The sequence below is a fragment of the Thalassophryne amazonica genome, chromosome 18 (genome assembly GCF_902500255.1).
Source record: "Thalassophryne amazonica chromosome 18, fThaAma1.1, whole genome shotgun sequence".
NCBI lineage: Eukaryota > Metazoa > Chordata > Actinopteri > Batrachoidiformes > Batrachoididae > Thalassophryne > Thalassophryne amazonica.
The window spans coordinates 60,526,652-60,548,487 of NC_047120.1; the positions used below are offsets into that span (position 1 = coordinate 60,526,652).

The 21,836-nt window shown below is 43.7% G+C and overlaps 1 protein-coding gene across 1 annotated transcript in view; it reads left to right on the forward strand.

Moving 5' to 3' along the window:
- The window catches only part of asah2 (N-acylsphingosine amidohydrolase 2), a 29,722-nt gene that overhangs the window by 7,046 nt on the left and 840 nt on the right, over window positions 1-21,836 (forward strand). The window contains exons 9-20 of the mRNA XM_034194732.1: window positions 1,468-1,593; window positions 1,783-1,869; window positions 2,048-2,152; window positions 2,785-2,866; window positions 7,102-7,217; window positions 10,886-10,980; window positions 12,327-12,366; window positions 12,447-12,545; window positions 17,871-17,966; window positions 18,625-18,774; window positions 18,876-18,932; window positions 21,689-21,777. Of these exons, the coding sequence (XP_034050623.1) occupies window positions 1,468-1,593; window positions 1,783-1,869; window positions 2,048-2,152; window positions 2,785-2,866; window positions 7,102-7,217; window positions 10,886-10,980; window positions 12,327-12,366; window positions 12,447-12,545; window positions 17,871-17,966; window positions 18,625-18,774; window positions 18,876-18,932; window positions 21,689-21,777 (1,142 nt within the window). The remainder of the gene's footprint in view (window positions 1-1,467; window positions 1,594-1,782; window positions 1,870-2,047; window positions 2,153-2,784; window positions 2,867-7,101; window positions 7,218-10,885; window positions 10,981-12,326; window positions 12,367-12,446; window positions 12,546-17,870; window positions 17,967-18,624; window positions 18,775-18,875; window positions 18,933-21,688; window positions 21,778-21,836) is intronic.

A 21,836-nucleotide genomic window follows, 5' to 3' on the forward strand; every position in this document is an offset into this window, starting at 1 on the left:
GTGTTCCTGGCTAGGAGAAATGTGGGCATGTCCTTGTCTAGGTGAAACACAGTGGTGTCCTTGGCCAGGTGAAATGTGAGTGTGTCCTTGTTCATATGAAATGTGGGTGTGTCCCTGGCTAGGAGAAATGTGGGCATGTCCTTGTCTAGGTGAAACACAGTGGTGTCCTTGGCCAGGTGAAATGTGAGTGTGTCCTTGTTCATATGAAATGTGGGTGTGTCCCTGGCTAGGAGAAATGTGGGCATGTCCTTGTCTAGGCTAAATGCCGACGTGTCCTTGGCCGGGTGAAATGTCAGTATGTCCTTGGCTAGGTAAAATGTGGGCGTGTCCTTGTCTAGGTGAAACACAGTGGTGTCCTTGGCCAGGTGAAATGTGAGTGTGTCCTTGTTCATATGAAATGTGGGTGTGTCCCTGGCTAGGAGAAATGTGGGCATGTCCTTGTCTAGATGAAACACAGTGGTGTCCTTGGCCAGGTGAAATGTGAGTGTGTCCTTGTTCATGTGAATTGTGGGTGTGTCCCTGGCCAGGTGATATGCGGGTGTGTCCTTGTTCAGATGAAATGTCACTGTGCCCTTGGCCAGGTAAAACTTGCGTGTGTCCTTGGCCAGGTAAATCATGGGAGTGTTCTTGGCCAGGTGAAATGCTGGTGTGTCCTTGTTCAGACGAAATGTCACTGTGCCCTTAGCCCGGTAAAACTTGGGTGTGTCCTTGGCCAGGTAAAACATGGGAGTGTTCTTGGCCAGGTGAAATGCGGATGTGTCATTGGCCAGGTGAAATGCTGGTGTGTCCTGGTTCAGATGAAATGTCACTGTGTCCTTGGCCAGGTAAAACATGGGCGTGTCCTTGGCCAGGTAAAACGTGGGAGTGTTCTTGGCTAGGTAAAAAGCAGAGTGTTCTTGGAAAGGTGAAATGCAAGTGTGTCCTTGTCTAGGTGAAACACAGACATGTCCTTGGCCAGGTGAAATGTGGGTGTGTCCTTGGCCAGGTAAAATGTAGGAGTGTTCTTGGCCAGGTGAAATGCGGGTGTGTCCTTGGCCTGGTAAAACGTGGGTGTGTCCTTGGAAAGGTGAAATGCGAGTTTGTCCTTGTCTAGATGAAACACAGACATGTCCTTGGCCAGGTGAAACGTGGGTGTGCCCTTGGTCAGGTAAAACGTGGGAGTGTTCTTGGTCAGGTGAATTGCGGGAGAATTCTTGGCCAAATGAAATGTGAGCATGTCCTTAGCCGCGGATTCATTACACCAAAATTGCTTCATCTGAAAATTCCTAATGAAGAATATTGGGTCTTTCATATGTTGTTAGTACCAACGTGTAGTCCTCATGAAGTAATTGTCATTTGTGAAGGATTTTTATTGTGAGTCGTGTCATGCTAACTGTTCAGGCCTGTCGTAGTTTTAAGGTCTAACGTATCTTTGTGAGTCAATGCCCTGTACTCTGAAGTTACAAAAACCAGCATGTTTGTTCGCAGGGAGATTTCGTCGCTGGATTTGCTTCCAGTAATCTTGGAGATGTCAGTCCAAACACCAAAGGACCTCACTGTGTCAACACTGGACTTCCCTGTGACTACTTGAACAGCTCGTGTCCTGTGGGAGGGGTAACCCCAAAACATTCTTCTTTGTTTACCTTTGTGAAGATTTTCTTTAACATGTTTCATTAAACCAGTACATATCCATCAGACCACTCATAGACCCAACCCTAACCCGACCCCAACACAGGTCTGAACTTTCAGTCTGTTTAAGGTATATCAGCACCAGCTATTAACGGCTGTGTGTATGTGTGTCAGACTAAGATGTGTCAGGCATTCGGACCAGGTGACAACATGTTCGAGAGCACAAGAATCATTGGGCACAACATCTACAGAAAGGCCAAGGTACGAACCTTAGACCTCTGCTCTAGAGCCAAGGCTAAAACCCTCATGTGTCTGTGGGATGACGTGATTATCGTTGGCCACTATGACCCTGGCAAAGTCAGACGGAAATCAAGAAAAAGCAACTTTATAAATGTTTCTTTTGTAGCATTCTGTGATTTTAGGAATCTGCCCCCTACAGGAGCTGTATGCTACTGCTGTGGAGGAGATGACTGGATTTCTTCACGCTGCTCATCAGTGGGTTAACATGACAGACGTCACCGTTCAGATCAACGACACACACATGGTCAGCACACATACACGGTATTTCTCTTTATCTGCACTTGTGAAAACCAGGACCCTGATCTTCATACTGTGCTGAAAACAAACAAGATGAAGTGGGTGATCCAGGATCCATTAATCCTTGTCACACAAGCCAAGTAAATCTGGTTCTTCAAACCCAACTCAGGCTTTGATTAAACTAACTGATTCAGTCTTTTAAGATAACTGTGCACACCCATGATTGATCATGCTTAGCAACTCTGTGATTGGAGAAATGATGATTGGAAGGTTTTCATTGATCCTTCCCAGTAGAGGGTGCTAATGTTCACCCCAGTGGAGCACCTGTTTGTTTTTGTTTTGTTTTGTTTTTTTGTTTTTTGGAGAACTAAGAAGAATTTAATGACATGATTTGCAGTAGCACATGCAGCAAAAAAATGCTGAATGGCAAACCTGGACCAAATTTGTCATTCTGCATTTGTTGCTGTGACAACCAATCCAGCAAAAAAGTCTGGGATCACATGAGAATGCCAACAGCTTAACCCAGTAATCCATGTATGAAGAATCTGGAACTGCCAACCAAATGTCATCTCTTCAAACAGAACTATAACTCTGCTGGTTCTGTTATTTATGATGTATGTCTAATGAAACGTGTTTCAGGTGAAGACGTGTAAACCAGCTCTTGGTCACAGTTTTGCAGCGGGAACAACAGATGGAGGAGGAGACCTCAACTTCACTCAGGGTGACTCTGATGTTTTTCTGCCCTGACTCATCAGTACCCGTAACGTTGTTCTGACCTGACTCGACGGTAACTGTAATGTTGTTCTGCCCTGAGTCATCGGTAGCTGTAATGTTGTTCTGCCCTGACTCGTCAGTACCCGTAACGTTGTTCTGACCTGACTCGACGGTAACTGTAATGTTGTTCTGCCCTGAGTCATCGGTAGCTGTAATGTTGTTCTGCCCTGACTTGTCTGTAGCTGTAATGTTGTTTTGCCCTGACTAGTAAGTAGCCTTAATGTTGTTCTGCCCAGACTCGTAGGTAGCTGTAATGTTGTTCTGCCCTGACTCAATGGTAACCATAATGTTGTTCTGCTCTGAGTCATCGGTAGCTGTAATGTTGTTCTGCCTTGACGTGCCAGTAGCTGTAATGTTGTTCTGATCTGTCTCTACGGTAGCTGTAATGTTGTTCTGACCTGACTCGTCTGTAGCTGTAATGTTGTTCTACCCTGACTCGACGGTAGCCGTAATGTTGTTCTGCCTTGACTCGTCAGTAGCCGCGATGTTGTTCTGCCCTGACACGTCGATAGCTGTAATGTTGTTCTGACCTGACTTGTCAGTACCCGTAATGTTGTTCTGCCCTGACTCCTCGATAGCCGTAATGTTGTTCTGACCTGGCTTGTTCGTCAGTATCCGTAATGTTGTTCTTCCCTGACTCCTCGATAGCTGTAATGTTGTTCTGACCTGACTTGTCAGTACCCGTAATGTTGTTCTGCCCTGACTCCTCGATAGCTGTAATGTTGTTCTGACCTGACTCGTCAGTACCCGTAATGTTGTTCTGACCTGACTCGTTTGTCAGTGCCCGTAATGTTGTTCTGCCCTGACTTGTCAGTAGCTGTAACGTTGTTCTGCCCTGACTTGTTGGTAACCGTAATTTTGTTCTGCCCTGAGTCATCGGTAGCTGTAAAGTTGTTCTGACCTGACTCGTTTGTCGGTACCCGTAATGTTGTTCTGCCCTGACTCGTCAGTACCTGTAATGTTGTTCTGCCCTGACTCCCCGATAGCTGTAATGTTGTTCTGACCTGACTCCTTGATAACTGTAATGTTGTTCTGCTCTGACTCGTAGGTAGCCATATTGTTGTTCTGCCCTGACTCATCGGTAGCTGTAATGTTGTTCTGACCTGACTCAACGGTAGCCGTAATGTTGTTCTGCCCTGACTCGTCAGTAGCCGTAATGTTGTTCTGCCCTGACATGTCTGTAGCTGTAACATTGTTCTGACCTGACTTGTTGGTACCTGTAATGTTGTTCTGACCTGACTCGTCAGTACCTGTAATGTTGTTCTGCCCTGACTCCTCAATAGCTGTAATGTTGTTCTGACCTGGCTTGTTCGTCAGTATCTGTAATGTTGTTCTGCCCTGACTCGTCGATAGCTGTAATGTTGTTCTGACCTGACTTGCCAGTACCCGTAATGTTGTTCTGCCCTGATTCCTCAATAGCTGTAATGTTGTTCTGACCTGACTTGTCAGTACCCGTAATGTTGTTCTGACCTGACTCGTTTGTCAGTGCCCGTAATGTTGTTCTGCTCTGACTTGTCAGTAGCTGTAACGTTGTTCTGCCCTGACTCATTGGTAACCGTAATGTTGTTCTGCCCTGAGTCATCGGTAGCTGTAATGTTGTTCTGCCCTGACTTGTCAGTAGCTGTAACGTTGTTCTGCCCTGACTCATCAGTAACCGTAATGTTGTTCTGCCCTGAGTCATCGGTAGCTGTAATGTTGTTCTGACCTGACTCGTCAGTACCTGTAATGTTGTTCTGCCCTGACTCATCAGTAGCCATAATGTTGTTCTGACCTGGCTTGTTCGTCAGTATCTGTAATGTTGTTCTGCCCTGACTCCTCGATAGCTGTAATGTTGTTCTGACCTGACTCATCAGTACCCGTAATGTTGTTCTGACCTGACTCGTTTGTCAGTGCCCGTAATGTTGTTCTGCCCTGACTTGTCAGTAGCTGTAACGTTGTTCTGCCCTGACTTGTTGGTAACCGTAATTTTGTTCTGCCCTGAGTCATCGGTAGCTGTAAAGTTGTTCTGACCTGACTCGTTTGTCGGTACCCGTAATGTTGTTCTGCCCTGACTCGTCAGTACCTGTGATGTTGTTCTGCCCTGACTCCCCGATAGCTGTAATGTTGTTCTGACCTGACTCCTTGATAACTGTAATGTTGTTCTGCTCTGACTCGTAGGTAGCCATATTGTTGTTCTGCCCTGACTCATCGGTAGCTGTAATGTTGTTCTGACCTGACTCAACGGTAGCCGTAATGTTGTTCTGCCCTGACATGTCTGTAGCTGTAACATTGTTCTGACCTGACTTGTTGGTACCTGTAATGTTGTTCTGACCTGACTCGTCAGTACCTGTAATGTTGTTCTGCCCTGACTCCTCAATAGCTGTAATGTTGTTCTGACCTGACTCGTCAGTACCCGTAATGTTGTTCTGCCCTGACTCATCAGTAGCCATAATGTTGTTCTGACCTGGCTTGTTCGTCAGTATCTGTAATGTTGTTCTGCCCTGACTCGTCGATAGCTGTAATGTTGTTCTGACCTGACTTGTCAGTACCCGTAATGTTGTTCTGACCTGACTCGTTTGTCAGTGCCCGTAATGTTGTTCTGCTCTGACTTGTCAGTAGCTGTAACGTTGTTCTGCCCTGACTCATTGGTAACCGTAATGTTGTTCTGCCCTGAGTCATCGGTAGCTGTAACGTTGTTCTGCCCTGACTCGTCAGTACCCGTAATGTTGTTCTGCCCTGACTCATCAGTAGCCATAATGTTGTTCTGACCTGGCTTGTTCGTCAGTATCTGTAATGTTGTTCTGCCCTGACTCGTCGATAGCTGTAATGTTGTTCTGACCTGACTTGTCAGTACCCGTAATGTTGTTCTGCCCTGACTCCTCAATAGCTGTAATGTTGTTCTGACCTGACTTGTCAGTACCCATAATGTTGTTCTGACCTGACTCATTTGTCAGTGCCCGTAATGTTGTTCTGCTCTGACTTGTCAGTAGCTGTAACGTTGTTCTGCCCTGACTCATTGGTAACCGTAATGTTGTTCTGCCCTGAGTCATCGGTAGCTGTAATGAAGTTCTGCCCTGACTTGTCAGTAGCTGTAACGTTGTTCTGCCCTGACTCATCGGTAACCGTAATGTTGTTCTGCCCTGAGTCATTGGTAGCTGTAATATTGTTCTGACCTGACTCATTTGTCAGTACCCGTAACGTTGTTCTGCTCTGACTTGTTGGTAGCCATTATGTTGTTCTGACCTGAGTCGGCGGTAGCCGGAATGTTGTTCTGCCCTGACTCATCAGTAGCCATAATGTTGTTCTGACCTGGCTTGTTCGTCAGTATCCGTAATGTGGTTCTGCCCTGACTCCTCGATAGCTGTAATGTTGTTCTGACCTGACTTGTCAGTACCCGTAATGTTGTTCTGCCCTGACTTGTCAGTACCCGTAATGTTGTTCTGCCCTGACTCATCAGTAGCCATAATGTTGTTCTGACCTGGCTTGTTCGTCAGTATCTGTAATGTTGTTCTGCCCTGACTCCTCGATAGCTGTAATGTTGTTCTGACCTGACTCGCCAGTACCCGTAATGTTGTTCTGACCTGACTCATTTGTCAGTGCCCGAAATGTTGTTCTGCCCTGACTTGTCAGTAGCTGTAACGTTGTTCTTCCCTGACTCGTTGGTAACCGTAATGTTGTTCTGCCCTGAGTCATCGGTAGCTGTAATGTTGTTCTGCCCTGAGTCATCGGTCGCTGTAATGTTGTTCTGACCTGACTCGTTTTTCAGTACCCGTAACGTTGGTCTGCCCTGACGTGTCGGTAGCCATTATGTTGTTCTGACCTGAGTCGACGGTAGTTGTAATGTTGTTCTGACCTGACTCGTCAGTAGCCGTAATGTTGTTCTGACCTGACTCATCGGTAACCGTAATTGACTCATCGGTAACCGTAATGTTGTTCTGCCCTGAGTCATCGGTAGCTGTAATGTTGTTCTGACCTGACTCGTTTTTCAGTACCCGTAACGTTGTTCTGCCCTGACGTGTCGGTAGCCATTATGTTGTTCTGACCTGAGTCGACGGTAGCCGTAATGTTGTTCTGACCTGACTCGTCAGTAGCTGTAATGTTGTTCTGCCCTGACTTGTTGGTAGCTGTAATGTTGTTCTACTTTGATACACTGTTGTTGTCTGGCTTTACTAATATTTGTTTGTTCTCCTTGTTTGTCCTCAGGTGCTGTGGAAGGCGACCCATTCTGGGACGGAATCAGAGATGCTCTGGTGGGAGAGCCATCCAACGAGACACAGGAATGCCATCAGCCCAAACCAATCTTATTCAGCACAGGAGAGGTGAGGAGCTGACTCAAACTCAGCACACTCATTTACAAGCAAATATCTCAGTTTGCTATTTAATCAAGTGAGCGAACATGTGGGGATGTGGTCAGCTTGTATATCTTATTTCACAGCTGTCTGAAAATTACATCTGTCTACCTTTGGAACATCTAGTAAGGCAGGATTTAATAAAACTAGATTATGTTGTTACACAGCCTGTGACAACTGTCAACATTTTGGACTCTTCAGTATGAATCTGTGTGACGAATCCCATCGTTGTTGAAAATATCACATATTATTTAAATATTTAGTCTCCTTGGTAACTCAGCCACATGGGGTGTGCAGCCAGTACATTCTGAATGCCGGTCCCAAGCTCGGATAAATGAGGAGGGTTGCTTCAGGCGTAAAACAAGCCAACCCAACTATGCAGATTCAGAATCGAATTCCCATACCGGATTGGTCGCGGCCCAGGTTAACAACGTCCGCCACCGGTGCTATTGCCCAACAGGGTGCCGGTGGAAATTGGGCTACTGCTGGGCGAAGACGACGAAGAAGAGGAGGAAAACGTTGCCACGAACAGCGGGAGAAGAAGAAAACTAGAAGGGTGGAAATGAGAGTGGGGACTTTGAATGTTGGTAGTATGACTGGTAAAGGGAGAGAGCTGGCTGATATGATTGAGAGGAGAAAGGTAGACATATTGTGTGTGCAAGAGACCAAGTGGAAGGGAAGTAAGAGCAGGAGCATCGGCGGTGGGTACAAGTTGTTGTACCATGGTGAGGACAGGAAGAGAAATGGTGTTGGGGTCATTTTAAAGGAAGAGTATGTTAAAAGTGTGTTGGAGGTTAAGCGAGTGTCTGACAGGGTGATGAGTGTGAAGTTGGAAATTGAAGGCGTGATGATGAATATCATCAGTGCATATGCCCCACAGGTAGGTTGTGAGATGAAGGAGAAAGAAGATTTCTGGAGTGTGTTAGATGAGGTGGTGGAGAGTGTGCCCAAGCATGAAAGAGTGGTGATAGGAGCAGACTTCAATGGGCATGTTGGTGAAGGGAACAGAGGTGATGAGGAAGTAATGGGTAGATATGGTATCAAGGATAGGAATGGGGAAGGACAGATGGTAGTTGATTTTGCAAAAAGGATGGAAATGGCTGTGGTGAATACCTACTTTAAGAAAAGGGAGGAGCACAGGGTAACATATAAGAGTGGAGGAAGGTGCACACAGGTGGACTACATTCTTTATAGGAGATGCAAGCTAAAAGAAATCACAGACTGTAAGGTGGTAGCAGGAGAGAGTGTCACTAGACAGCATAGGATGGTTGTTTGTAGGATGACTTTAGAGGTAAAGAAGAAGAAGAGAGTGAGAGCTCAACAAAGGATCAGATGGTGGAAGCTGAAGGAGGAAGACTGTTTTGTGAAATTTAGCGAGCAGGTGAGAGAAGCACTAGTTGGAGGGGAAGCAATTTTGGACAACTGGAAAAGTACTGCAGATGTGGTGAGGGAGACAGCTAGGGCAGTACTGGGTATGACATCTGGACAGTGGAAGGAAGACAAGGAGACTTGGTGGTGGAATGAAGAGGTCCAGGAAAGCATAAGGAGAAAGAGGTTGGCGAAAAAGTTTTGGGATAGTCGGAGAGATGAAGAAAGTAGACAGGAGTACAAGGAGATGCGGCGTAAGGTGAGAAGAGAAGTGGCAAAAGCAAAGGAAAAGGCATATTGCGAGCTGTACAAGAAGTTGAATAGTAAGGAAGGAGAAAAGGACTTGTACCGATTGGTCAGACAAAGGGACAGAGCTGGAAAGGATGTGCAGCAGGTTAGGGTGGTAAAAGATGCACATGGTAATGTGCTGACAAGTGAGGAGTGTGTGCTGAGAAGGTGGAGGGAATATTTTTGAAGAGTTGATGAATAAAGAAAATGAGCGAGAGAAAAGGCTGGATTATGTGGTGAGAGTAAATCAGGAAGTAAAAGAGATTAGCAAGGACAAAGTGAGGGCTGCTATGAAGAGGATGAAGAGTGGAAAGGCAGTTGGTCCAGATGACATTCCAATGGAGGCATGGAAATGTCTAGGAGAGATGGCAGTAGAGTTTCTAACCAGATTGTTTAATAAAATCTTGGAAAGTGAGAGGATGCCTGAGGAGTGGAGACGAAGTGTGCTGGTTCCTATTTTCAAGAACAAGGGTGATGTGCAGATTTGCAGTAACTACAGAGGCATAAAGCTGATCAGCCACAGCATGAAGTTATGGGAAAGAGTAGTAGAAGCTAGGCTTAGAAAACAGGTGAAGATCTGTGAGCAGCAATATGGTTTCATGCCGAGAAAGAGCACTACAGATGCAATGTTTGCTCTGAGAATACTGTTGGAAAAGTACAGAGAAGGACAGAAAGAGTTACATTGTGTGTTTGTGGACTTAGAAAAAGCTTATGATAGGGTGCCAAGAGAAGAGTTGTGGCATTGTATGAGGAAGTCTGGAGTGGCAGAGAAGTACGTTAGGGTAGTGCAGGACATGTACAAGAATAGTGTGACAGCGGTGAGATGCGCAGTCGGAATGACAGACTCATTCAAGGTGGAGGTGGGATTACACCAAGGATCAGCTCTGAGTCCTTTCTTGTTTGCAGTGGTGATGGACAGGTTGACAGATGAGATCAGACAGGAGTCCCCATGGACTATGATGTTTGCAGATGACATTGTGATCTGTAGTGAGAGTAGAGAGCAAGTTGAGTCTAGTCTGGAGAAGTGGAGATATGCTTTGGAGAGAAGGGGAATGAAAGTCAGTAGAAGCAAGACTGAGTACATGTGTGTGAATGAGAGGGAGCCCAGTGGAATAGTGCAGTTACAAGGAGTAGAAGTGGTTGAAAGTAGATGAGTTTAAATATTGGGGTCAACTGTTCAAAGTAATGGAGAGTGTGGTAGAGAGGTGAAGAAGAGAGTGCAGGCAGGGTGGAGTGGGTGGAGAAAGGTGGCAGGAGTGATTTGTGACCGAAGAATATCAGCAAGAGTGAAGGGGAAAGTTTACAAAACAGTAGTGAGACCAGCTATGTTGTATGGTTTAGAGACAGTGGCACTAACAAAAAGACAGGAGGCAGAGCTGGAGGTGGCAGAGCTGAAGATGTTGAGATTCTCTTTGGGAGTGACAAGAATGGACAAGATTAGGAATGAACATATCAGAGGGACAGCTCAGGTGGGACGGTTTGGAGACAAAGTCAGAGAGGTGAGATTGAGATGGTTTGGACATGTGCAGAGGAGGGACCCAGGGTATAAAGGGAGAAGGATGTTGAGGATGGAGCCACCAGGCAGGAGAAGAGGGAGACCAAAGAGGAGGTTCATGGATGTGCTGAGAGAGGACATGCAGGTGGTTGGTGTGACAGAGGAAGATACAGAGGACAGGGTGAGATGGAAACGATTGATCTGCTGTGGCGACCCCTAACGGGAACAGCCGAAAGACAAAGAAGAAGAAGTCTCCTTGGTCAATTCGAGGCAAATCAACACATTGCAGAAAGTTATATTCTTAAAACCTTAAAAAACAAAACAATGTTTTACGCATTACTCATAATATACTATGGTAGTGTGTTTTACGTGTTGCACTTAATGTACTGTTGTGTGTTTTACAGTTAGCTGATAATCCACAGCTGTACCGCGGCCATATGTTTTGCTGTTAACGTACTGCAGTCGTATGTTGTGTGTCTGTGTGCAGATGAACTGGCCTCTGCCGTGGCATCCTCAGATTGTTGATGTGCAGATCATCATCATCGGCTCTGTGGCTATTGTAGCCATTCCAGGAGAGATCACGTAACTATGTCATCCTACTTCTACTCACCATACTACTCTAATACTGCTTGCAGTAGCACTGAGACTTTTACTGCAACCAAGAAAACTACAGAAGTATAACCTGGAGCGGTAGTATTACTGTATTGTACCGTATTATAGCATTACCACTGGTATTTATACCGTAATTGTTAGTTCTAGAAGTCAACCATCGACCACATCTTTGCTTTGCAAGTAATAATTGAATGCAGGTGTGAATATCAATGGTGTTTGTAGCCTTTGTTGTTTTTCCTACATAGTTTGATTTGGTTGTTCAGGTTGCTCTGTAGAACATCCTAAGAGTTTCTAATGTCCCCAGTAAGATATCGGACATCATATGTGGCCTGTATACAGGTGCTGTGAGTAACGTGTGAAGTCTCTGACTCCGTCCCATTGTATTGTGTTCATCAGGGATGTGTTTGAGTACCTTCTCTCTTCAGTGTTTGTACAGGCTGGGTGTTAGTGGGGTTGCTGTTGAGCACTGTATTTAAAAAGCACAACACTCAGATGAAACTTACATAAATTAGTTCACAACATATGGCCACCTGCCATACAGAAATGCTTAATAGCGCATGAAACACCATAAAACTGAACTGAACATAGAAATTACCAATTAAATAAAAGTAATAACTCATGTGAAGGAAAAAAAAATGAAAATGGTTTGTCCCATGTTGGTTTTAACCCAGCTTTATTCCTCCCCGGAGCAGGAGCTGTGAGGAAATCAGGTGAACAAATGGATCCAGTTTTTGTAATGGGGGCCCCAGATTTTACATTGTCCTGACCCTGAACAATCAGAAGCAGCCAAAAGACAAACAACATCAACCTTAAGCGCTGCGGCCGAGTGGTCACGTCAGTTCAAGTCACTCAGGAATTTGCATGTGATGCGCATTCCAAAGGCGAAATAGCTGAACAGAATTTTCACACACAGCAGTGGATGTCATCAGTTACGATAACATCCAGTGTTATATCTCTTCAGATATTCAGTGCATATCCACAGATACATTATGTGAGCAGAAAAACACTCACTTCTGAGTTTGTCCTGTCAACAGCAATCTCATTGATTATGCCTACAAAGCGGTAACCTTCGCTTGAGACTGTCCCGGAAATACAAAATGTTTCAGTTCTTTGACTGCCCACTTGAGGGTGGTTCTAAAACAGAGCACATTCCCCATTGGACTCTGTTAAAATGTCCAACTTTAGAGCAGAAATAAACGTGTTACCAGACCTCCTGCTGATTGTTCTACTGACAGATAATATGACTGACATGACGACTAAAACAGAATACTTCAAAACATAAAACTGGCTGTCATTATACTGTGTTTGGCTCACAGAACCATGTCAGGGAGGAGGTTAAGAGAAGCTGTCAAACAGGTGAGCTCAAATATGAACACAAAGGTCACAGATTCTGACGGTCAACACAAACCAACCAACACTATGTGGCTGTGATTTAGGAACTGGAGTCTGAAGGGACATTCAGTAACACAGAGGTGGTGATCGCTGGCCTGAGTAACGTCTACACTCACTACATCACGACATATGAGGAGTACCAGGTACACACTGTACACATTCTACTGCTATCTTTCAAATCCGGTTTGTATAACCAATGACATCTCAGTCGTTTGCCTCAGAGTCAGAGTCACTCAATTTTAATTAATTCCCTGTGTGTGAGACGCACAGTAAAACATGTTAGCCTAACTTAGAACAATGACTCGAAGTAAAACCGGTGAAACCGGCATCTTTGTTTTCGGACTCAAGACAGTGAAAAATACTACTGGTCTAGGTTAAGAAAAGAATAGAAGCAGATTGGAACTGTTAGCTAAGAAAAACTATTGGACATATAAGGAAAATGTTAGCTAAGATAAACTAATGAAAGTATCAGGAAACTGTGCTATGAAAAACTAATTGATGTATAAAGAAACTGTTAACTAAGAAAACAAATGGAAGTATCAGGAAACTATTAGCTAAGAAAAATTAATCGACATATAAGGAAACTGTTCGCTAAGAAAAACTAATGGAACTATCAGGAAACTGTGCTATGAAAAACTAACGGAAACTATTAGCTAAGAAAAAGTAATGGACTTACAAGGAAACTAAGAAAAGTAATGGAGGTATTAGGAAACTGTTAGCTAATATAAACTAATGGTCATATAAGGAAACTGTTAGCTAAGAAAAAGTAATGGACTTACAAGGAAACTAAGAAAAAGTAATGGAGGTATTAGGAAACTGTTAGCTAATATAAACTAATGGTCATATAAGGAAACTGTTAACTAAGAAAAAGTAATGGGCATATAAGGAAACTGTTAGCTAAGAAAAAGTAATGGGCATATAAGGAAACTGTTAGCTAAGAAAAAGTAATGGAAGTATAAGGAAACTGTTAGCTAAGAAAAAGTAATGGAAGTATAAGGAAACTGTTAGCTAAGAAAAAATAAGGGACTTACAAGGAAACTGTTAGCTAAAGTACAGTCACTTGCCCATTTCCGGATCATTGCCAGTCCCAGATCACTGCTGTAGTTTTTGTGCCGCTGTTTCTCGTAAATCAGCACGAATAAGCTAATACTTGGTACCAATGGAAAGATTGATGTTTTGTCTACAAACGACCACAAGCTTGACCGGATCCAGCCGTTCTTGTGATCAGCAGAGGAATCAAAACATCCCGGTGTCTGCGGTGTGCGCGCTTTTTCTGACTCACTCATTCCTGCAAGTTTTAAAGTAACGATCTCTAAAACGTAGCAAAGGTGAGTTAGCCGTTCGGTGTTTTTGGTTCTAGAGTGGGAAAATACTTACTTGGGTAGAAAATGTCAGTGTGTTATGTCTTGCTGTTTAATTGCTGCGCGCATTTATCTCTGACGCAAAAATTTGCAAGTTGCGGATCACTGAAGCAGCAGCCTCCTGTCTGTAGTTGTGAGCCTTGTGGACTTTGGGGGTTATCTCGACATCACGAATGGACATGAATGTGGGGGCTTTTACTTTTTAATTCGGGAGAAATCTCACCTCCACACTTCATTTTTTGCTCATAAAAACGTATAACGGCGCTTTTCGAAACTTAAATTCTCATTTAATAAGTATTATTTCTATCATTTTGTGTTCAAAACACATTCTCGGGCACAGTGTGTATCATTCTGCATTAGAAGGGCTCCAGCCAGATGCCAGGAATGCCCACAAAGTGACGCAGAGTGTCGTGATCCGGAACTGGCAAAAGTGATCTGTTTCTGGCAAATGTTTGCGCCACACATAATGTGGCTTCACACTTTAAGTAGAAGCGTTACTCCACCCAGACTTTTTCAGCTAAATAACATCCAAATACCCAATACAACAATACACAATAAAGGACATTCAGTTGCATTATGACTCCGTATAGCGGGACTTTAAAAAAGGTGATCCGGAACTGGGCAACCGTCTGTAATGGACTTACAAGGAAACTGTTAACTAAGAAAAAGTAATGGAAGTATAAGGAAACTGTTAGCTAAGAAAGAAAAACTAACGGGCATATAAGGAAACTGTTAGCTAAGAAAAAGTAATGGAAGTATAAGGAAACTGTTAGCTAAGAAAAACTATCATATAAGGAAACTGTTAGCTAAGAAAAAGTAATGGGCATATAGAGGGTTTTCATGTGATGTATCGGTCACGTCATTTCCTGTCCCGCGGCCATTCTGGATTCCGACACGATGGCCGCTGTGATACACTACGTGCATTTGGTGAACAATTGCAAAAGCTTCAACGTCGGTGTGAAGAAGCCTCATGGCACCATAGCGCTGAGAGAGATCCGCCGCTAACAGAAATCCACTGTTACCAGAATTTTATCTTATTTTATTCAGCAATAAAATTATATAAGAATACATAAAAATGACGGCACCTGTCCTGCAGCAAATCGGTCACGTGATTGAAAACCCTCTATAAGGAAACTGTTAGCTAAGAAATAGTAATGGAAGTATAAGGAAACTGTTAGCTAAGAAAAACTAATGGGCATATAAGGAAACTGTTAGCTAAGAAAAAGTAATGGAGGTATAAGGAAACTGTTAGCTAAGAAAAAGTAATGGAAGTATAAGGAAACTGTTAGCTAAGAAAAAGTAATGGAAGTATAAGGAAACTGTTAGCTAAGAAAAACTATTGGGCATATAAGGAAACTGTTAGCTAAGAAAACGTAATGGAAGTATAAGGAAACTGCTAGCTAAGAAAAACTAATGGGCATATAAGGAAACTGTTAGCTAAGAAAAACTAATGGTTATATAAGGAAACTGTTAGCTAAGAAAACGTAATGGAAGTATAAGGAAACTGCTAGCTAAGAAAAACTAATGGGCTAAGAAAAACTAATGGTTATATAAGGTAACCGTTAGCTAAGAAAAAGTAATGGAAGTATAAGGAAACTGTTAGAGCTAAGAAAAACTAATCCCTCAAAGCCTATAAAGTGAAATCTTAATCCAGAATCTGGATCCAGATCACCTCCAAATTTAATGGTGTCTTAAGGACAACAAGACAATAGGTACGGTCGGACATCCGGGTCCCTGATGCGCATGCACATAGCAACGCATGTAGTAACCAGCAAGCCGCTGAAAACATACCACTGTCACGCTCATTTCCTACTTCATGTCCATCACGCTCGCAGAGTTCTGTCGCGGCTTTTTCTACTTAATATACAACAGTTTTCACAAAGAACGCCACGATCGTGTGTTGCAGTTGGCTGTACCAATCACGATAAGTTAAAAGATCAAAAAGTGTGTTTTTTTCGAGCTCCCAAAGCACCACAGTATACTTCTCTCTTCATTCTGCTCGGCTCACAGGAACGTATTCTGTCTTCAGCTGTGAATTCTCCGCTCTCAGGCGTTCCAACTCTTCCTTTTAGGACACCTCTTCCATGTTAACATAATCATGTGACGGTGGACAAGGCGAGTCCTCATGGTCACTCAGGTCAGCTGGAGGCAGGAACTCTCTGGGTGAGGTTACTGCTGTAGCAGGTTCACCAAGAGAGGCAGCTGCAGGAGGTGAGCCGAAATGAAGCTTTGACTTCGCCCTCATTGGCCTGGGGTGTGGCTGGTCGAGACGCTTCACATTTCTGCTTTGGCTGCGGCTGTAGCGTTCAGCGGCCTTTGAAGCACTAGTACTGCAGTACACGATCGTGGCATTCCTTGTGAAAACTGGTGTACGAGGTCTGTCCAAAAAGTAACGGACCTTTTTATTTTTTTCAAAAACTATATGGATTTGAATCACGGGTGATTGCATCAGCCAAGCTTGAACCTTCGTGCGCATGCGTGAGTTTTTCCACGCCTGTCGGTTGCATCATTCGCCTGTGGGCAGGCTTTGAGTGAGCACTGGTCCACCCCTCCCGTCGGATTTCTTTTGTCTGAGAATGTGCTGAGAGACTGCAGCTTTGCTCCATGAATTTTTTTCAGAAACTGTTAGAGACAGGCAGTTGGTAACCATTCGATAGATTCAGTTGGATATCGCTGAAGATTCTGTCGGCGTCACGTGGATTATGGACTGTTAAAACCTTTTTAAAGACGGCCCACAGCGGCAGAGGGCGCGCGGCGCGCCGAGCGGCCATTCGACAGGCTGGATCGACCAGATCATTTCTAAACTGAACGCTGTGTTGATCCGGGACATCATGTGACTACCACAGAAATGGCAACAGAGCTGGACATAGCACTTTTGCGGCACATTCCACTGTTACAGGAGATTTTGTAATGAAAGACGTGCGGAGGATTTCGCGCGTCGGCACAAAGCAGCTCAGGACGCGCAGCAAAAAAAACCACCTCCGTGTTGGAAACCATTCAGAAGATTCAGACAGCTTTTGATGGCTTTCAGTCGAGTGAGTATCCGAGAAATTGTGTAACAGCTGGACATGCCCCAACATGTCCTGTGAGACTTCCAAGACGGAGGTGTTTTTTTGCTGTCCATAATTCGCGTGACGCTGACAGAATCTTCACCAATGTCCAACTGAATCTATCGAATGGTTTCCAACTGCCTGTTTCTAACAGTTTCTGAAAAAAAATTCATGGAGCAAAGCAGCAGTCTCTCAGCAAGTTCTCAGACAAAAGAAATCCGACGAGGGGGGTGGACCAGTGCTCACTCAAAGCCTGCACACAGGTGAATGATGCAACTGACAGGCGTGGAAAAACTCACGCATGCGCACGAAGGTTCAAGCTTGGATGATGTAATCACACGTGATTCAAATCCATATAGTTTTTGAAAAAAATAAAAAGGTACAATACTTTTTGGACAGACCTCGTATATTAAGTAGAAAAAATGTGGCAGAACGATGTGAGTGTGATGAACGTCAAGTAGGAAATGAATGTGACAGCGGTTTGTTTTCAGCGGCTTGCTGGTTACTATGCATGTTGCTATGTGTGCGCACATCAGGGACCCAGATGTCCAACCATACCTACGCCATTTGGCATGACCAAATTGGTAAGCCTTTGCAAATAAACAACAGTAAAGACGACTATATCAGCAATGGTTGTGAGTGCGCGTACAGTTTGTTTTCAGCAGCGACCCAAAATGGCGGCCGTAACTATGCGGAAGTGACGTAGGCCTGACCGTACCTATATCAGAGCATAGCAGAAGTTCATCACAGGTGCTACACCTCTTCTAGATAACCCTCTCAACTTGAGAGAGCGTCATCATCATAATCACTTGTGAACTCGGTGAATCGGTGCCATCCACACCCTCCCTAGCCATTGTTTACATACACTGTGAAATGCCAGAACTCTGCTGGTGCCGCAGTGCATTCTGGGAAGTGCAGGGGGATTATGGGAAACGAAGTATTGAATGTGCTGATTTTTACATCTACTCTAAATGTTTGGTTGCAAGGACATTTGGCTAACAGAATCAATCAGATGCCTCTTTTATTTGAAAAGTGAGTTCTGCTTTGGGTTTTTCAGATTCAGCGTTATGAAGGAGCTTCAACGATCTACGGACCGCATACTCTCAGTGCATACATCCAGAAGTACAGAGGCCTGGCCAAAGCCATCGCACAGGTGTCATTCCTGCTTCAAACAGTTTTTTTTTCTTTGGTGTGTGTCAAAACATTGTCTGTTCAGATTCAAAGTTCAGTTACTGTAGCAGGTACAGTATGTATTTATTCTGATAACAAGAAGTGATGAGACATTCTTGTCCGATTCTGTTCTGCATCTAAGAGTCTGATTTACTAACGGTTTGAATGTGTAAGAATGTGTGCAAAATTTCCATTTACATACTGCTGTCTAGGTCAGTTGTACAGTTTGTCTTAATAAATCACCCTCAAAACCGTCTCCACCCCAACACGGAAAAATCTGGATTGCCTGCAGTTTAGTACTCATTATCTGTGATTTTTAGTAAATCAGACCCAAAGTGTTGAGTAAAACGTATAGTGTGGCATTTCCTGAATGTTTGCGTCATATTGTGATGTATTTTCACGTGTTTTTCTGTGACCTCACTTGACCGATAATGAAGTGGGACTTGATGTGCTTCATGCACATATTTTATGTATATATATATTTTGTTGCTGTTGTGTAGTTTTTGATGTTGTGTCTCATGTCACACCTTGTTCCTATTACAGTGTGTCTGTATGTCATATTTTTCAAAACAGTATGTTAAGACATTTTTAATTGTACCTTTGAAAAGTGTCATATTGGTGAATCTTGGGGTATATTTCAGGACAAAGTTTCGCAGCTGCCGTTCGGCCCTGAGCCGCCTTTCTTTCAGAAGAATCTCTTTAATTTGCTTCCTGCGGCTCCTGTGGACTTGAAACCAGTGAACAGCAGCTTTGGTGACGTCCTGCAGCAGGTTTACCCCGTCTACAGACAGGTAGGACCACAGACACAAGGCAGATTAGACCCGTACAAAATGCATCTGTGACTTTTTTAAAATGTGAAAATATTTACATAGATGTATTATTTTTTTTCCAGGGTGATGTTGTTTCTGTTAGTTTCATATCAGGAAACCCCCGGCATTCTGGAGACATTGTAAGATGGCAAACAATTATTTCTATCTTTGTTACTTTTGTCTTTGTTTTTTTTTGGGGGGTTTCTTTTTCTTTAATTTTTCTTGATTTTGTCCTTTCTTTTCCTTTCTTTCTTACTGACTGACCGAATTACTGAGTTATTGACTTGCTCACATACTGACTTGCTTGTTACCTTATTGACATTATTACTGACTGACTTATTTGCTTACTTACTGACAATTACTGACATACTGACTTACTTACTGACTTATTTACTGACTGATATGCTAATTTATTTACTTACTCACTGACTGACAAACCAAGTTAGTGACTTATTTACTGACTAACTAACTTAGTTACTGACTAACTGACTTACTCACTGACTGACGTACTGGTTTAGTGACTTATTTACTGACTGATTAACTTAATTACTGACTTACTTACTCACTGACTGACTTACCATCTTAGTTACTTAAATACTGACTGACTAACTTACTTACTGACTTACCTACTGACTGACTTACCGTCTTAGTGACTTAAATACTTACTGACTAACTGACTTACCGTCTTAGTGACTTATAGACTGACTGACTAACTTCCTTACTGACTAACTGACTTACTTACTAACTGACTGACTGACTACATTATGGACTGAATTACTGATTAACTTATTTACTTACTTGCTTGTTACTGACTGACTTACCAAATTAGTGACTTAGTAGAGTACTATCTCACTGGGCTATAACAGTGTGCAAATGGCAATTGCGAGGGAAATTGCTTGATTTTGCACAATGTTCGCTTGGTGGTGCTGTTCCCTCACTCCACTCACAGGTCATTGCAAGTGTTGCACCAAAGGAACTTACGAGGTCTGTGAGAAAACTATCTGACCTTTTTATTTTTTTCAAAAACTATATGGATTTGAATCATGTGAGCTTGCATCAGACAAGCTTGAACCTTCGTGCGCATGCGTGAGTTTTTCATGCCTGTTGGTTGCATCATTCGCCTGTGGGCAGGCTTTGAGTGAGCACTGGTCCACCCCCCTCGTCTGATTTTTATTGTCAGTGAAATGGCTGAGAGGCTGCTGCTTTGCTCCATGAATTTTTTTTCAGAAACTGTTAGAGACAGCCAGTTGGAAACCATTCGAAAGATTCAGATGGATTTCGGTGAAGATTCTGTCGGCGTCACACAGATTAAGGAGTGTTAAAACCTTTTTAAAGACGGCCCATGGCGGCGGAGGGTGTGCGGCGCACCGAGCGGCCATCGGCAGGCTGGAACGACCAGATCATTTCTAAACTGAACGCTGTGTTGATCCGGGACATCGTGTGACTACCACAGAAATGGCAAGAGAGCTGGACATAGCACTTTTGTGGCACATTCCACTGTTACAGGAGATTTTGTAATGAAAGACGTGTGGAGGATTTCGCGCGTCGGCACGGAGCTGCTCATTGCACGCAAAAAAAAAAAAAACACCTCCGTGTTGGAAACCATTCAGAAGATTCAGATGGCCTTTGATGGCTTTTCAGTCGAGTGAGTATCCGAGAAATTGTTTAACAGCTGGGCATGTCACAACTTGTCCTGTGAGACTTCCAACATGGAGGTGTTGTTTGTCCAGCGGCTGTGAGCGGCTGCGTCCCGATGCGCGAATCCGTCCGCACGTCTTTCATTACAAAATCTCCTTTAACAGTGGAATGTGCCGATAAAGTGCTGATCCTGACCTCTTCTGAAACTTCTTTGCTAGTCACACGACGTCCTGCATCAACAGAGCCTTAAATTTGGAAGTGATCTGCTCGTTCCAGCCTGTCGATGGCCGCTCGGGGTGCGGTGCGCCCTCCGCCTCCGTGGGCTGTTTTTAATCCAGTTTTAATGGTCCTTAATCCGTGTGTTACCGACAGAATCTTCACCGAAATCCATCTGAATCTTTCGAATGGTTTCCAGCTGGCTGTCTCTAACAGTTTCTGAAAAAAAATTCATGGAGCAAAGTGGAAGCCTCTCAGCCATTTCACTGACAATAAAAATCCGATGAGGGGGGTGGACCAGTGCTCACTCAAAGCCTGCCCACAGGCGAATGACGCAACCGACAGGCATGAAAAAACTCACGCATGCGCATGAAGGTTCAAGCTTGTCTGATGCAAGCGCACATGATACAAATCCATATAGTTTTTGAAAAAAATAAAAAGGTCGGATACTTTTCTCACAGACCTCGTACAATGTTATTGCTGAATAAATCAAATCAAAGGGTACACACCCTCAAACCACTGTTGGACATTGCTACGTCATGGAGTGGAGGCTGGTCCAGTGTGCAGATGAGTGCTGCATGCGGATCTCTGAGCTGAGGCCAAAAGGATCATATAAGCGGAGGGCGATATACTGGACATGAAAAAGAGGACAGTAAATCCAGCAGGGACATCATTCTGCTATTATTATTTTTATTTATTATTATTATTTTATTTATCTTATTTTATTTTGTCATTACCGGGTACAGTCAGGGGAATTTCCACAATCTATTTACATAGATAATGGCAGGATCATAACAGCTGAACACTATGTGCAAATGTGTCATCATTTCATCTGTGAATAGCCACTTCAGTGAGATAGCAACTGCGACATTGTGGCTTGTCCGCATGATTGGTCACTAATGCATGTCTCCAACTGCTCTCCAACAGTTGCGCCCAGTGAGATAGTACCCTTACTGACTTGCTAAATGACTGATTTACTTACACACTGACTGGCTCGCTGACTCACTTATCTCCTAAATCTGTTTTTTTCTGCCTGTTGCAGAGAAATCACACTTTTGTTACTGTGGATATTTATGACAACAGTACAGACACGTGGAAGGTTGTCTACACTGATGCCTCATGGGAGACGAGGTAGGTGCATGCATGTGAGTGTGTATGTGTTCAAAAACCCAAATTAAAAGATGCAGGTG